Source organism: Chinchilla lanigera, unplaced genomic scaffold (assembly GCF_000276665.1).
Source record: "Chinchilla lanigera isolate Chin_1 unplaced genomic scaffold, ChiLan1.0 scaffold00009, whole genome shotgun sequence".
Lineage (NCBI taxonomy): Eukaryota > Metazoa > Chordata > Mammalia > Rodentia > Chinchillidae > Chinchilla > Chinchilla lanigera.
In genome coordinates this window covers 3,196,990-3,215,143 of record NW_004955410.1, presented here as the reverse complement: position 1 = coordinate 3,215,143, position 18,154 = coordinate 3,196,990, and the positions used below count along the sequence as shown (strand labels likewise).

Genomic DNA, 18,154 nt, shown 5'->3' with positions numbered 1-18,154 from the left:
CCAAAAATGCCTTTTGCAAAACCAGGAGATGCCTTTTGCTTCAGACAGCTGTGTTTCTGGAACTGTGAGATACAGTTCTGAATTTGGCAAAAAGAGGTTCATTTTCTGTGTATTACACTTTGTTCTTTCTTTCTGTTCTTGTCTCGCTAAGCATAGAGAAAACAATGTCTGTTGAGAAGGTAGTAAGTCAATATGTTGTGGTCTGCTCATGTGCAGTCTTGTGAGACACACAGAGCTCATCGCATTTCACAAATGAAGAACTTACTCTGAAAATTTAAGGAAGTGTTAGAGTTGAATCCACCCCAGGTCTTCATGACCCCAAAGCTCACTACCTGTTCTCTCCATTGTGCTATCCTTCGCTAATTTGAATAAAAACACTTTGAAAAATATTGTACATTTAAACCACAGCTGTTAACGACATCTTTGAAACTTACATACCAAAAGTAAATGATTTATTTCCTAAAAACTGTATGATATTTAATAGATTTTTCACATGTATTTCTCCTGCATAATTCCAAAGTTGTAAATTATGGTGCATATATACATTAGTGTGCATAGGTGTGGGTGCAAACAGTAAAATTTTATAAATTCCTGGGCTTTTGTCTCAGATCTTTCTGAAATTTTATAGTCAGAGTTGCTTCTATTTCAGGACCTCAATGTCCACAAATAGGCTTCGACTATGCATGGAGTATGAGTTACAGAAACATTTGTGAAAGATTTCATGCCGTACAAGTTTTCTTAAAGAGAAGAAAAAATCCTATTTCCTCTTGTTTGGGGGATTTTTCCTGTTTTTTAATCTCGGGCGCAAACATCTCCAGAGGACGGTGCTCCACCGTGCAGTTTCTGAATCGCTCATCCTCTAACATCATTAGGACCTCAATGAGCTGTTGCTTCTCTGGACGACAGCCCTACCTACTTCGTGTATTACAAATAAAAACGGAGAATCAAAATATAGTAATAGTAATATTACTATAATAATAGTAATACTGAACTCACTCCATGTTAAAATAATCACGTTACAAAAAAAAAAAACAAAATCACAGTTTTACGAATGAAGTCTTGTGAGAAGGGTGACCGTGGTCTGCGTTCTTCAGGTCCGCTCCGCATCGACCCTCAACCCCAGAGAGATGCCAGAGAGACACGGGCAGCACACGCAAGGGCCACCGCGGGGAGGTCGCCCAGGCCTGTGAGAACACGCGGGGAGGGGGTTAGCGGGGAAGGGGAAGGCGGGTCAGGGGAGAGGACGGCGCAGTAAAGGAGTGCACAGCCCACCTGGGAACCCACCCGACCGCGCAGGACCAGGCCAGCGCCCGGGCACTGCGAGGAGCCGGCTGTTGCTGACCCAGAGCCCGGGTAACGCGGCGTCCTGGGCATCAGCAGCACTGCGGAGACAGACGCTGTGCGTTCGCGCAGCGTGCGGGGTGACAGGGAGACCAGTGAGCATTACTGGAGCATTACTCTGGGACACTTTTGACGTACAGAACCCTGGGAACACTGCGGGGTCATGAGGGCTCCAGCGCTCACACTTGGAAACCACAAAAGAGGAATGTTAAAAACAAAAAACAAAAACCCACTCCCGATTCATGTTTCTTATTTTGAAATTATTTTTCCAATGAATAAAACTATTTTCTTCTTTTACTTGCGAAGTGGGATTGCTTGATGTCACTCATATTTTATTGCTATGCTCAGCTAGATGTGTCTTATAAAATATTAATAAAGGCATGGAATACTTGTACTTTCAGAGCTTTCATGAGACAAAAATGAAAACACACTTGGAACGGCTTTCCTCGTTCTTTGGGGAGTGAGGGACACTGCAGTTTATTCTTATTTCTTACACCCAACCCCATCTTGTTTTGTAAAGGCAGTTAAAGCCAGGAACAGTGGTACACGATGTAATCCCAGTATTCTGGGAGGTTGAGGCAGGAGGATGGCATGTTTGACCTCATCCTGGGCAACTTGGCTACTGAGACCCTGTCTCCAAGAAGAAACGGAACAAAACAAAACAAAACAAAACAAAACAAAACAAAACAAAACAAAACAAAACAAAACAGAACAGAAAAACCTATTTTTTAAAGGGGCAGGGAGGTTACTCGGTACTAAAGGCCATGAATTCAATCTCTAGTACTGTAAAAAAGAAGCAGTTAATTATTAGCTTTGCTAGCTTTTTGTAGTAATAATGAAACTATTAGACATTGCAGTTCATCTCCAAGTAAGAACTTAAGAATATTTACTGTGGAAATGTTTATGCATAGCAAACAACAAGGCTGTACTACACCCCGCTGCAGTCAGTCTTCCCCCAGCAATGATCATCAAGGCGGTGACTCTGCTTCCTGCTACACTGCTCCTCATGGAGTGCAGGAGAGGCAAGTCCCACACACATCACTGTATCTGCCCATGCTGTGTTCAGACCTCAGAAGGATGCAGCCTGGGGCGACTGACGCTAATGGCAACGCACTGTGTTTCTGAACAACATTCCAAATGGATGTGCAGTGTTCTTACCACAAACAGGGCAACTCCGTGAGATAGAGATAAGTTAATTAGTTATCTTTAGCCACTGCATAATGCATACAAGGTATGACAAAAATATGCAGTTAATGTTGGAATAAAACAAATGTGTTACAGTAAAAGACACAGGGCTGCCTTCAACATACATGCCTCTCACTTCCAATACACTTATCCCATCCTTCTTGCCATTTTCTGAAGCAGTTCTGCAAGTCCTCTTTCCTGAGTGTCTTCATGAGGTGTGATCAAAACTACAATGGATGCTGCTGCCGACAGTGTCTTCCAAAGGAAATGCTGGCTCACAAAAACATGACTGTGTCCTTATCAACCTTATTCACCAGATGTGGTACCCTGGAAATTCTGGCTCTTCCCCAAAGTCAAAATAATCACAAAAGGGAAACATTAGAATTAATACAAGACATTGAGGCAGCCACCACAGCACAACTAAAGACCCTCAGGAAAGAGGACTCCAGAGCTGCTGCAGAAAGAGGCAAAAACCGTGGGACAAGCATGTTTGAAGCAAGGGGGGAACTTTTCAGTGTAATGAATGGCAATGTGTCTTTTAAATATTTTCCAGTGTAAACATTCGCTGTAGTTTTGGTCACAGTGCATATATAATGTAAGAATGTTATATTTGATAAATACACACTCTTTTCAATTCATAAAGATGTATTCAGTTTAAAACATTAGGTGGCAATCATGGCTAAAAACAACAACTCTCTCCAGAGGGTGCATTCAACTAAAGTAGGCTTCTGCTTGGGCAGCAAAGGGCACAGGGTCTAGCCAGGAGTATAAGCGCTCTGTTCTAGCGCTCGCCTTCCACCAGACCACTGGCCGAAGTTACTATTTCTGGCTGTAGTCTTGAAAATTCATGGACGTAAAGCTGTATAAGTTCTAAAGACTGATTTGAAAGCATTACAGATTTTTTCAAAACACTTAATTTAGTGAATCAAGCTTCCTAAAGACACATGAAAATGTTCTTTAACAATCAATACAAGGTAAATATACCAGGCAAAATTTTTACTATTATTTTAGATAGATATCAAAAGAAAAACTAGAATATAAAGAAAAAATACAGTATGCTTCTAGAATTATTACTGTTTAGAATAATAGACTTTCATCATTCTGCAAAATCTATATACAGAAGAAACTGAATTTAGTTTTGAGATTAGAATATTTATAAAAGAAAACAATAGAACTTATTCATTATTCTTCCATTTTAAACTTTTTTCTACTTGACATAACAGAAAATAATTCGTTGCATAATATAAATAAGGTTGAGGAATAATTCTTTAATATAGAAGAAAAATAATAACACCAGTAGAAAACATATACGTCGGCACAGGGTCTTGATGATTTAGGAAAAATGATTTGAAGATTTCCATCATTCATCCTGCAAAAATAATTTTGGCTTTGCTGTGACATATTTTGTTCTTTTGCTTTATGAGCTGGGGGAAACTGAAAAAGTTTTTAGCAATAACCTCTACAAAGGAGCCCACGGATTTGAAGGTTTGACTCTGGGATTTTTATCAGTGCCTAAAATACAGTCTAAATAACAATAAAATTATGAAAGAATTATCTGTCATTAGCAAAAGTGAAATTACCTAATCCCAAAAGGAAAAAGAACAATATTAGACTCCTAGCTGATTCATTTTCTATGCAAGTATGGAGGAAAATAGCTCAACTCAAAACCTATGGTTCAAAATGTGCAATGATGATTAAAACAGAAAAACAATGTCCTTGTATTCTTTGTGATATCAGAGCTTTAAAAAAATCCAGCACAAACACTATGGTAGCTTGCTGCCTGCGCATTGATTCATGCATAATCCATACTTTCATCGATACATATATTTGTACTTTCTGTTGATGTACAATGTCCAAGAAACACAAAGAATATACAATGCTTGAATGAGAATACAGGAAATGTTCAGTTTTAAAATTTCATTAACTGTCAAAAATTTGCCTTTCCTCTCACTGATTTACATATACTTGTAGTGTAAAATTTTACTATCCTTCCAGTGTTTCAAACTCATGACTGACAAAGGAGGACAGAAATAATCAGGCTGGAGGAGTAGCTAGAGTCATGACAAACAATACACAATGTGAAATTCTGTTTTGGATCCTGACATAGGGTTAAAACACTTGGGTATATCCTATAGATATTTTAATAACATATCAAATGTTATAAAAATAATATATCAATGCTAATTTCTTGGGGAAAATTATTTTGTTGTAGTTAAGTAGATTTTAACATTAGAGAAGTTGGACAAAGAGTGAACAACAGAATATCTGTACTATTTTCTAAGGTCCAAAATTATTCCAAAATAAGTTTAAATATTCCCCCATCAGCATTGGTTTGTGAAAGAATGCAAATAATCAAACAAAAATCAGCATAACATCGTTTTTGCATTGGGGGGTGAATTTATTTCTTAGAAGAATCCAAGATAGTCTTTTACTTCCTATATAAAGATAATCTACATTTCTAAAGCCATTGACCATATTACTTAGCAGAGCAATAATTATGAAGCATTGCAGTGTCTTGCAGGGAATGAAAAGAATGATTGAAATACGTACCCCTCGTGGTTCTTCATATGAGGGGTCATGTCACCCATGTTTTTTATGCTAAGATGAAAAACCTGCTTACTTTTAGACATGTTCTAAACATAATTTTTTATATAAAAAGTGGTTTTCTGAACTTTAATGAGTCACTTAAACTGAAGTCCAAATATATATGTCACTCTGACACTGGAATAAAAAGGATTAGATTTGCTTTACCTGAAACAGTGTGATCCTTAGAGTCTCTCGTTATTTTTATTCGTGCGTGGGGGAAGATGTAGTGCATGGTCTTCCCGTTCATCTGTAAGATCTGAGACAGACATACAATGTGGTAAGTAAGCAGATATCAGATACATCTTATACAGAATCAGACTGAGTCACTCACAAGCATGTTGGTTAAACCGATGGAGACGTACTAGAGCACTCTCAAGTGGTGACAATGTGAGCATCTTCCACTCACATGGTATCACTGAATGCATTTCTGAGGTCATTACAGCCTTCACAGTAGAACCAATTGCTCATGAAAATGGATTTGTTCTACTGGGGAAGCTGCTGTGTGTAACCGACTCTGAGAGATGTCAGTGAGGATAGTAGCGTGTAGTTACTAGCGATGACCGTGTGTACTGGTGAGCATCAGCTCTGACAGGAATGGGTGTGGAAAATTGCCAACTCCTGCTTGTACTCTGGAGAGCCTAGAAAAGAGAGGCATTTTTACTTTTCAGCAATTATGTGGTGATTGTGGAGAGACCCAGAGATCCAAGGACACTGTACCGCTGTCACCATAAGCAGGAGCGCTTTATGTTTCAGGTGCTTGATTTCACTGGGAATTATACCGCTGAATACATCAACAGAGCAGTTGGTGTGTGTGGAGCCTAATTTGTGTGAATAAATAAGGCCTTTGCTCATTTTGATTCTTTCTGAAGCCTGAAGTCTCCTTTGTATTCAGAGACCTGTATGTTTGACCTCACTGACTGCAGAAGTTCCTGGGTGGAGGGAGCGACACTTACAGCTACTGTTGCAGTGATTTCTGTTCTCATCGTGAGGACCTGACACGACCATACCACAGACTGTGTCCTGCCTCTTTCTAGCTGGTGTAGTAATGCTTCTGAAGCAAAAGTGAATCAGGGAATCAAGATTTAGGTTTTAGACTTTATGGAACTTTGCTTTTAAGTGAGATTTGTGAAATAATAAAAATAGCACTCCTGAATATTTATTCACATCTGTAAGTTTATGAGCAAGATTATATCAGTATGGAATCTTGCATCCACTATTGCCTTAGGAAAATATTTGACATAAGTTACAAGGGAAACAAAACTTAGTAAATACTGATATTTACTACTTCCTGCCATAATCATGATCACTATGATGAAGAATCTACAGAGAGCGGGGACATCTTTCCCACGCACAGCACAGATGGGTCTCAGGTCTTTTGCTAACTCCGGCAGATGAATATGGAGAGTCCTCTAACACATGCTGCTTTTGCCAAATAGGAGCAGGAGCTAGACCAGGACAGAACTGAGGTGCCAGGGACCCCCAAATCTGCTCTCTGTTGTCTTTGTTTTTTGACCATTCTGTGTGGACAGAACTATCACCTCATGCCACCCAGAATAAAGGCTTGTTTTCCTCCCCTTGTTATAAATATTTCAAAATAAATTATTTTATTGAATTGAACCTTCATAGTTACAAATAACACTGGAGTCATCTTTTATTTGTGCAGATATCCAGGCAGTCTCTCCTTATATACTACACAGGCCTGATGCAGAGAATGGTGTGCCCCAAAGAGTACAGGTGAGACACAGCTCTTCCCAGGTGAGACACAGCTCCACCCCTGCTGGGTAGGACTGAGAGTCCTTCGCTCCAGGTGCTGCCATCCCAGCACCAAATGCTCCCTGCTACCCAGACTGAGAAGCCAGAGTGGGGGTAGTGTCAGGGACATCTTCCTGCAGGACAGGGTATGGCCACGGGGCCAGGGTGCTGACCAGAGCTACCCAAGAGGAGAGGAGTGAGCACCCTGGCAGAGGCGAGAGAACAGCCAGATGCCAGCACAGAGAGTACACTTTCCAGGGCAGGGGGTTCGGGCCCAGCCAAAACCTTCCTTGATAAGCAGGCAGTGTACTGACCACAGCCCTTTCCAGGGCATGCACTTCACAGATGAGCAACAGAGGGAAAGTCTTAGTAGTAAATGAGGCTGGGTGACCTATTCAGTTCACAAAGCAGAGCTAGATCTCACTGAAAATTGCAGAGATAAAACATAAGCCAGTGTATTTGACAGGAAACAAATAGGCCTGCAGATTGGGTCATTTCTGTAGTGAATATGATGGCGATAGCAAAATTGTTCAAAGATATTCTTCTATCTCTCTAATGTATGTTTTACATAAGACATTTTAAAGAAGATACATTAATGTTTGCATTCATTAACTTGCAGTTATTCCTTTTGCCTCCAGAGCACTTTAAGAGCATAAATCCTTGCTATGTGTGTTTTCAAATAAAAATATCTGCATTTATTGGTATCAAGAGCTCAATATTACCTTTTTATGAGTACAGCAGCAAAGAAGGGAATGGAATGAAAATGCCATTTGAATATTGTCCAGGCCAAAATATAGTTATAGTGAGTTCAACAGGGAGGCAGGATGAGGATAAATATTAATGCAGACAGTGTGAATTTTGAGATTTACATAATTAAACTTTGGAATGTTATGTAATTAAAGCACATGTTATGTTTTAAGTAATGTCTGTTTAGGACAAAAACTGTAACCTAAAGCAAATCATTGCCATGAAAATAAACATGTTTGTTTCTTGTTTGGGGCCAGCGAACTTGGGGTCCTGAGGGGCTCACAGGGTCTTTGAGGTCGGGCAGTGTTCTTGTTCCTGGCCTGTGTGGGGTCCTGGGCTGGCCATTTTGTGATAAAGCTGTAACCTGATGCATTTGCAGTTTGATAACAGCATGTGTAGTGGTTTTTGCGTATATAAAAGGCAGCCAAATAGAAATGAGAAAAAAATTAAATGTAAAGATTGCTACCAGCAAGAAAATATACATTATTTTATTACATTCATCTCACAAATTTTTTTTAACTTTATCTATCATAGTGAGAAAATTACTAAATTATTCTCAATATTCTATCTGCTTAGTTTTGGCATTAGTCTATAAGGATATATTGTTTAAACAATGATCCCCTATATATCATCAGCAGATCAAAGCCATACATCTATGCATGTTAGTAATGGAAACTTGAAACAGAAGTGTCCTTAGAGATATTTGTATCTCTTCTGCCTACAATTAAATACAATTTTAGAAAAAAATTGGGGGTGTACAAAAATTTCTTTAATGTATTCTCAAATAATATTAGATGGATAAATTTTTGGAGAACACTACCCTATCTACCAGAAATGAAGATTTAGAGGATAAATGTATAGAAGTTGTTTGTTTATAGCTCTCCATTTTCTATAGTGTCTTATTATGATTTTGTTAAAGTATTTATTTTTTCATAATCTTGATCTAGGTTTGTGGGAAACACTACACTTCAGAGAAACAAATTAGATGGTTAAAATATAACAAATATGTCAATACAAAGAGATCCTTAAAATACAACTTTCTTACGTTGAATTTGACAGAGAACACTTGTAATATAAAGAGTAGAATCTTAAGGATTCTAGAAAATAAAACAGTATACAGAAAAACAAAAATCAAAAGAAAATTCTGAGAAAAGGAAATTTCATTTAGTAGTTACAGATTTGTCCATGAGAACTACAACTGCTTAGGAAGAAATCAAATCTGAGAATATAATGTATTGACAGTTCCTATATATTGTTTAATACTTCAGTATGACAATTATTAGAAGTTCCATAGAGATCTTCTTAGTTGTTTATAATATGGCTGTTACTATATCAGCAAATCACTAAATAGTGTAATTTAGGAGCTAATCTATCTCTGTTCTGGTATTTTAATGATTATAACTTGCAAATATCTGAAGTGCTAGGGAAACTGACTTAAGACCATTGGATTTACCAGGGGAATCTCCTTCAATGTAGCCAACTATTAATCTGATAGGTGTCTTTCAAGGTTCAACACAAACAAAAACACTCAGTCACCTTGTCTTTGACAAAGGGGCCAAACATGTTCATTGGAGGAAAGATAGCCTCTTTAATAAATAGTGCTGAGAAAACTGGCTTTCCACATGCAGAAACTAAAGCTAAACTCATGTCAATCTCCAGGCACTAAATTAAAATCAAAATGGATCAAAAATCTAAATATTAGAATAGAAACAATAAATCTACTGGAAGAGAAAGTAGGTAAAAATCTTGAAGGCACAGGGGTAGGCAGAGAGTTTATGAAAAAAAAACTGCATGGGAAATACTCCAAAGAATCAACAACTGGGATCTCATCTTATTGAAAAGTTCTTGCACACCAAAAGAAATCACCAACAGAGTAAAAAGAAATCCCACAAATTGGGAAAAAATTTTAGCCAACTGTCTCTCAAAGGACTTCTATCTAGAACATATAAAGAATTAAAAAAAATCGGGCCCCAAAAATTCAAAGACCCAATCCAAAAATGGGCATCTGAGATGAATATACACTTCTCAGATGAAGAAATACTAACGGTGAATAAATATATGAAAAAATGTTCAACATCATTAGTCATTTGAGAAATGCAAATTAAAAGAACACTGAGATTCCATCTCAGCCCGGAAACAATGGCTATCATCAAGAAATCAACCAATAACAAATTCTGGAGAGGCTGTGGGGAAAAAGGAACCCTCCTCCACTACTGATGTAGATTGATGAAACCACTGTGGAAATCAGTTTGGAGATTCCTCACAAAACTAGGATTAGAAGTCCCACTTAACCCAGCTATTCCCCTTCTGGGTATTTTTGCAGAATTATTAAAAACATCATACCATAGCAATATACGTGCACCCATGTTTATAAAAGCACAATTTGTCATATAGCTAAATCTTGGACACAACACAAATGCTCATCAACTGAGGAAAGGATAAAAAAGATGTGGTATTTTTATACAATGTAGTATTACTCAGCTATAAAAAGATAAACTTGAGGCTTTTATAGGTAAATGGATGCAACTAGAGACCTGTATCATCTCTCATACTCGTAAGTGGAATAAATCAGATCCACACATGTAAACATCCTGCTGTGTCCCTAGTGTAAGAACCTGAAAGAGTACATGAACCCCAACATGTACAATAGATAATATGAAAGGGAAAGAAATTGCTTAAAGGAAGGTACAACTGGGATGAGGGAAAGAAGAAAAAGAAAGAAAGAAGGCAAAGAAAAGTATACATATGCATATAGAAGGATAGCTGGGATAACTGTACTGCTGATGTCTGGTGGTTTATTGAAAGGAACAGTTAATGCTTAAATTTTTTATATTTTGACCAATTTTGCATGCCTATATCTGGTAATTTGAGCAACTGATTTGAAGACAACAATATGCAACAGAACAACTATTGGTGAATTCTTATCATCTTGTCTAGTGAAACTCTGTACCATCTCTAATGTTTTTTAACAATTTGTTTTATTCTCTTTAATGGTTTGAACAATCTTCCATTCTTACATCTGGTAACCTGAGCAACTTCGTTGAAGATAACAATATGTAATATAACAACCACTTTTAATTCCTACCATTTTGTTTTGAAACCCTGTATCATTTTTAATGTTCTTGCTTTGTTTTGTTTATGTCTGTGATGTTGGCATTTTTCTATTGTTCTTTTTTTTAACTATTCTGTTTTTTCTTTTTTTTTTAAAGGTTCAACACAAACATACCTTCCTTTGCTCTAAAGTAAGTTTACAAATTATGGTATTATAATTGAGTTGTAATATGTACCTTTAAAATTCAATTTCTTCTTTATAAAAAAATACTAATAAAGTCTAGTTGGTGTGAGTTTTTAAAGAGAGACATAAAAAAATGAAGGCAAAACAACTTTTCTATTTAGTGAGGTCACTAATAATATCAGTTAGTTCTCTTCTCCATGTGAAACCTCCTTTCTTTCTTGGCAGACTTGGTTTCCTCTCAGGTGCTGTCAGTCCCTGAACATACTGGCATTGGAAGCACTGAACATCACACAGATCTGTGGTACTCAGTATCCTTGTCAGCTCGTCAGGAGTTGCATGTGTGTCCTTGTGAAGCAGTGCTGGACACACTATATAAACATAATAAGTATCTGTTGGAGGATCAAGTCACTCACATTGTCTGGTAGAAGTGTCACAGCTTGAGTCAAAGTCAGTCATTACTGACGAAGTAAAGTGCTTTTTTAATCCATTCCTGACCTTGACCGAGACCATTCTGACGTAGAACTGACTCTTGATAAATATACCAAGGTTACTAAACACTGCACTTACCTGCTCTTGATGTTGACTGAGTGGTCGAGAGTGGACCAATCTTTCTGGCAGTTTCCGGTCCAGATGTCCATTCTCCAAACGTGATTCTCTGGGTTTATCAAACCAGTCTGTTTCCTCCCGACGCAAGTGATAGGCTTTGGAGACCAAGGAAACATCACACATTGCAACTGCACTATACAGATGACACAAGGCAGAGGCTATTCACAGGACTGACATGCACTAGGCTCCTCTCCACACATGCATTTCCAACACGCTCCCAAGGGTGTTAGAGCATCAGTTTTATGAGTATGTTAAAGACAACACTATGATAAAAACTTTTATCCTTTAGTCATGCACACAACTCAGAGCAAAATAAAAAACCAACATCAAGTTTTAAACCAGGATAAAATGAGATTTATATAGTGATGGGATAACTAAAGGAGCAGGACTCACTGTACTTATGCTCAGTCCATGAGTCCTAACTTCTGAGACCCTCCCTATAACCCACTGCCATCCCAGTGAAATCCACAAGAAACTGTACTCCTGGAGTATGGGAGGTTCTGTCAGTTTTCCTCAGTTGCATAAGCCCAGGGCCAATATGTGGTTGCTGGCTTTGACCATAAGTAAACATTTCAAAAATATATGATAGTCACAAAAAACCAAAAATATTTCTAGGAATATTATTGCTAGGAACATGTGTTCCATAAGCATTTGGTTGCTTAATTAAAAATATATCAATTACATGTTTAATACAAAGAAAATATTTTCTAAAGAAAACACTGATTTAGAAAGTAGATTGAGAATGAACTGCAAAAAAACACTTGACAGTCTACATACCTTTTCAGAAAATGCAACCATATCAGACTATACAGTTATTATGTAAAAAAAGTCAGCTCATTCTGTTGGTACTTTCCAGGTTTCCTGAGGTTGCTGCATGGAGATTAAAAGCCCCACGGTAGCTAACTTGCAGAACCTGACCTGTGATCAGCGGCTGTGTTCTCTGTACAGGGCCCTGCAGCAGCCATCCTCAGGACACTGCGGCTTCCCACGAGGCAGTCAGAGCATCCTTCTCAGGGGCTCCCTCAGCAGGCTCCTCCTTGATGGTCCCAACCTACGCTTCCTTCAAAGGCGGCCCCAAGCGCCGCTCTACTCGGTTCTCTCCGCCTCCTTGTTTTCCCTTCCCGTCTACATCCTTACCTATCTTTTCTTTGAAACTTCCCGGACTCTGTTCCCAGGCCTTCGGCAGCCCTGCTTTGCTGGCAGCTGGACATCCACGGCGCCTGCACACTTCCCAGCTCTGACTTCATTGTGTAATCACAGCGCTTTCCCAGGAGAGTGAGAGACGCAGTTCCATGCTTTGTCTTAGATTTGAGGGGATAAAACTGCACCTACCCGGTCTGTGCATGCGCACACTGATCTCACCCATTAGACTGTAAGCTGCGTGGAGGCCAGGCTTCTATCGTCTTAGTTTTGACTTTTCCTCCCTAAACACTAACAGCAACTCCAGGCACAGGGCATAATATTTAGTACACATTTGTGGAATGAATGATGGATAGAATAAGTCAACAACTAGAGAAAGAATCTAAATAACCACCATAAATACATTTTAAAATAAAGATTACTTTCTCCTTGAAGTTCATGAATAGATACACATCTTTTTCTTACCATCTACTGAATAATTATTGTGGTACACCGCAGTCTAAATTTCAAAGCAAGTGACTAGATTTACAAAGAAAATTTGTGTAACAGACATTTGATAAGAAAGAAAAAATGCATTTTTTAATCATCAGTCTGAAAATTTCTTAGATTATCCTTATTTATTATTAATATTAACATTAACACTATTATTAGTATTAACTATTACTAGTATTAACACTAATACTATTTTTGTCTAATTTGTTATACCATTTTATTATATATTTCTCACAAAAGAAAATAATAATCCATACAGTTTTTAATGAATGACTATGTTGAATAATGTAGCATGTGATTTGATTTGAATGTATAGCTTTCCAAGTTGCATTTGGAATATAATTCCTAAAAACACATGTGATATTCATAGCTATGTCTGTTGATACAGACTCTTAACTTGATCCAAGTTTTGTCGCTTTGCAGTTACGACTATCTATCCTGATTTTCCCTGTTATTTTTAATGATATACTTGGCACAGGAACATGAGATGAACCAAGACCAGCCAGGTTGAATGAAGCTGCTTTTACGTGAGGCCCCGCATTCATCATCTACAGCGAGTTGTCACCAGTGTCTACCATTTATAAATGCAATGGGGAGATCCATCATGGGAGAGACACATTTTTACAAGATAAATTTTATAAAAATAACCAACTGATTCACATTAATTTAAATAATTTTCTGGAGAGTCACACACCCTCTTTTTTAAAACTTGATCATTTCTGTTTGCTTCTTTACTGTGGAATACAAATGAGTTCTTTTTGGGTCTAGCATTAATAATTATATAATTTACTTCTCAATATAAAATATTTGTCAAGTATTTTGAAAAGACTATTCATACTGATATTATCTTAGGGAGACATGTAACTATGTACACTTCGAAAGAATGTTTTGAGTGAAAGACTGCTATCAGTAGATATAAATATAATTTGACTATTTCCAGCTTAGTCTCAGGCTAATGACCATACATATCAAGGGATATAAATTACGTCGGTCTACATTTTATCTCATGAGCTATTAAAAATTAGTTTTACTGAGTACATCTGAAAAATACTGTACAACCTATCATGTAAAATTTAATTAAACTCAGTGAAAGAATGGACACAGCAAGGAATTTGAATGCAGTGAAATTCTTTCTGTCAGATGTTACTAAATAGCCAGTTTCCAGTTATGATACTCAAGGTTACCTTGGTGACACTCACAGATATGGGATTGCCTTTGTCAAAAAATTGTTCAGAAAATACCTACCACTCTGAGTTTATAAATTTCAGGAATTACAGGACTGGTCAACATAGTTTCTACATTGCCCCTTAAATGCTCAGGGAATCCAAGATTTCAAAAGGAAAACGGAGAACTTCTCACAAAAGTAATGTATATATGTAATATGAAAACAAAGAAAATATGTAACATTTTATCATACATATCTTTAAAAGATAATTACTATAATTCATTCACATTACAGATAAAATTCAGTTTGTCATAGTTATTCTTTAATTCTACATCAACATACTCTATGAATAATTTTTATGTGCTTAATTTTAAGTACCATTTTGTCACAAAATTTCATCTATCTGGTACAGACTTCAGAATTATGTGAGCTGCACCATGTCTCATTATTTAGTTTACCAAAACAATTTTTCATGGCCCTTGATGACTGTGTGCATACATCAAACACATAAAAGACAAATGAACAACAAAGACTCGGTGATTTTGGTATAGTTTTATGTGAATAAATGCCACATACTGGAATGTCCATAAACATCTATATATCTGGCATTATGTTAAAAATATCTGTAAATAATAAGTAAATGAGTTGGTCAAGTTCTTTCCAGATATCTGCTTACCATGTGAGGAGAGCCTGTAGGTGCTTAGTTATGCCACAGATCCTCTAGAGATTTTATTTAACTATAGATATGGCAATTGAGGGACTTCCTTATTATTTTAAAATAGTATAAGGCGTGCAAAATGTAGATTAGAAAAAAAGTACATAAAATATTAAAGACTTTCTAAATAACATCATAATTGTGTTAAGCTGTATCAATTTATTCATTCAATTGCTAAATTAAAAAAGATACAAAAGGAGTGCTTTATTTGTATGACTATCTGTCAATAAAGTAGTCACTCCAGCAGCCTGGGAAGAAGATCGGAGAGTGACTAGTCTATCTGAGCCCCATAGGAACATCCGACCATCTGCTGTGAGAGCCAGTGATTATTTGAGTTCTGTAACACACTAGGTTTGAGTTCTAAACTCATCTGTGTCTAAATACAGAGGATACAAGAATTCCTTTTCATGGAAATATATTTTCCTTCAAGACAAGAAAGAAGTTTGATCTGAAAGGGGAGATGCTTACGTTAGTTTAGCCCTTTGGGGCCTCCAAAGGATTGAAGTGACAGTGCTTTTATTTGATCAGAAATATTTTATTTCTAGGACTCCAACTCCACTTTGAATCAAATGTAAGCCATAGAGGGAATTTTAAAAAAGAATTAAGAGTCAGAGCCTTCTTCCTATGTGCATGCCTCCTCCCACCCTGGCATCACTTCTTTCTTATTTCCAAAGTGAGACTTACATTAGATAATTTCCTAAATTCTTATGGCCCTGAATGATTGAATAAAAATAAATTTAAATCAACTCTTAGTTCTGTGTATGTGCCTTAAACAGAATGTTCAATATGAACAACCAAAAAAGAATTTATGACAAAAACCACAGTATGATACAAAAAGCAATGCCAAATGGACAAACCAGTAAGGCCTGAACTCCAATTAGCTAAAATCCCTAAGTAGTTTACAGATGTTTAAGTTTAAAACTAAAGAATGCTTTGTGCCTACTGATAATTTTATTTTAATACCTTTAGTCCTAAGCTTTCTAGCATGTCATATACAGTGTATAAATCTGTCAAAATAGTATTCATCAGAGATACAACAGAAGTCTTTTATGTAATGAGAATGATAAAATTCTACATGATACCAATTCAGAGACTGACCCTAAGTGCTCAAAAAAGAGCCCATCCTTTGAACTGATGAACTTTCACCACATAAAAGTGATGTAATTATTACAAAGTCTAGCAAATGTTACTTCATAGCTGTAATGCTTAATAATTTCACAAACTGAAATAAACTGAAGAAAAAAATTGAATATGTATTTTAAACAAACAAAAGAAAAATACAATGAAACTTTCTAACTGTGGATTTAAGGGATGCTCATACTTTATTGACAGAATTATTTGATAACGGTTTTAGAAAAGCAGGCACAAAACAAACCAAACAATCAAGAAACACAACAATAAAATAATGAGGTGGAAACAAAGCAAAGCATGCCACAAGATCATACACAAGATAAAATTGCCATGTACAAGAAAAAAAAATGAAGTAAACATGCAAAGAACACACTAAGAAAGGCAGAATACATCCTTGGAGAGGGAGAACAGCACATGCAGAAAAACGAGAGTTTGAGTTTCGAGCGTAACAGGGCAACGCGCGGTGCGAGTTACCTTCGCTGTCTGACATGGCGTGCTGGAAGTCATCCATGATGAATGCTGCTATGTCACGGTCGTACCCCCGAGTCCGCGACTCCTCCCTCATGTGCTGCTGGACTTCCGGCAGCGAGTGACTGGACCCGAACTGGTCCCTTGTGTCTGCAGATATGGGTGGCAGGGGTCCAGCCGCAGCCCTGGCCATCCCCATGGGCTGGCCGACAGGACTGAGGGGGCTTTCCTCCTCCGAATTCTGGGCTACAATCGGTATCCTCCCTCGACTCTGGCTAATCGGCAGGCTGGTGGGCTTCGTTCTGGCCGAAGGGGACGCATGCCCGAAGGAAGCGTCGAGAGCTTCGGCCTCCTGCGCTTTCAGCCTTAAGGATGAGCTGGAAGAGTCCCTTTTGATTGACAAGTCAAGGCCGTAGACAGAGGAAGGTCGGGAGGAGGGCCTGGACCTGCTGCCGCTGCTGTATGGCTTATCCGCTTCCTCTTGCAGAGCTGACCGAACGGCGTTTCCTAAAGTACCCAGTCCGGAGCCCAGGGAGGACCCCATGAACTTCTGCTGGTCTGTAATATTTTTTCTGAGGCCAAAAGTAATATCATCCTGAAGAAGTCTTGCCCTAGAAGAAATGCCACCAATAGATAAAGTGCTGGATGTCATGTAGCTCGAATAGTCAGGCTCAAGGTCTCTACTTTCTTGAATAGGTGAAAACTTGGACATTTTAGGGTCGGTCAGAGACTTCTTGTGCTTGGACTGCTTTTGGTAGAGTATGGCAGCCGGCAGCTGCTTGGCCGCTTGTTTCTCAAGCGTGAGCCTGCTGATGCTGTACCTCTCAGACTTGGGGAAATGTCGGTAGCTCGTGTCCGCGTGGTAATAATGGGAAAGACCGGCAAGGTGATCCAGGCTCTCCGTCCCTCTGCGGAACTCTTGTTTAATCTGATGTTTCAGGAGCTTTAACTCGTACGGCTCCTCCATGGGGTCCTCGTCTGCTTTCACGTAACTGTGCAAGCGGGAGGAGGTCTGCAGCGGGGCCAGGAAGTCGGTCACTTCCTGAGACCTCCGCGTCTCGGTGCTTCTCAGCAGACGGTCTGTTTTGGACAGATCCTTCTCGTGGAGGCTGAAGGCGCTGCCCAGCGCCGCTGTCCCCTTGGTGATCTCTCCGATGTCGTCGATGAGGACGTAGTTCCGCGACGCGTGGTGGTCCACGTCTGCGTAGAAGGAGTCGGCGGAGATGCTGGAGATGGGGCTGCTGGCCAAGCCGGCCCTGTCCTCCAGGCCGATCCGCAGGTCCAGGCTGTTGTACTTGCTGCCCAGGTGGGACACGGCGTAGGTGCTGTCGGAGGACACGGGCGCGATCATCAGGGGCTGGTTGCGGATCACCTCGTAGTTGGAGGTGATCTTGGGCTCCAGGTACAGCGCGGTCTGCCGCGGCTTCGGCTGTATCACCATCATCGGGGACGCGAGCGGGTAGGACGGCTGCGGGCTGGGCGTGGGCTGGGCCTGCGGCGTGAAGGACACGGTGGCCACGGCCTGGAAGGCGGGCTGCGTCTGGTAGGGCGGGACGGGCGGGTGGAACAGCGGCTGCTGCGTGTAGGGCGC

The 18,154-nt window shown here is 39.0% G+C and overlaps 1 protein-coding gene across 1 annotated transcript in view; it reads right to left on the bottom strand.

The window, feature by feature from the left end:
• The window catches only part of Pclo (piccolo presynaptic cytomatrix protein), a gene marked incomplete at its 5' end in the record, with an annotated part of 335,712 nt that overhangs the window by 118,913 nt on the left and 198,645 nt on the right, over positions 1 to 18,154 (bottom strand). The window contains 3 exon segments of the mRNA XM_013510507.1: positions 5,278 to 5,368; positions 11,414 to 11,547; positions 16,570 to 18,154. Coding sequence (XP_013365961.1) covers positions 5,278 to 5,368; positions 11,414 to 11,547; positions 16,570 to 18,154 — 1,810 coding nt within the window.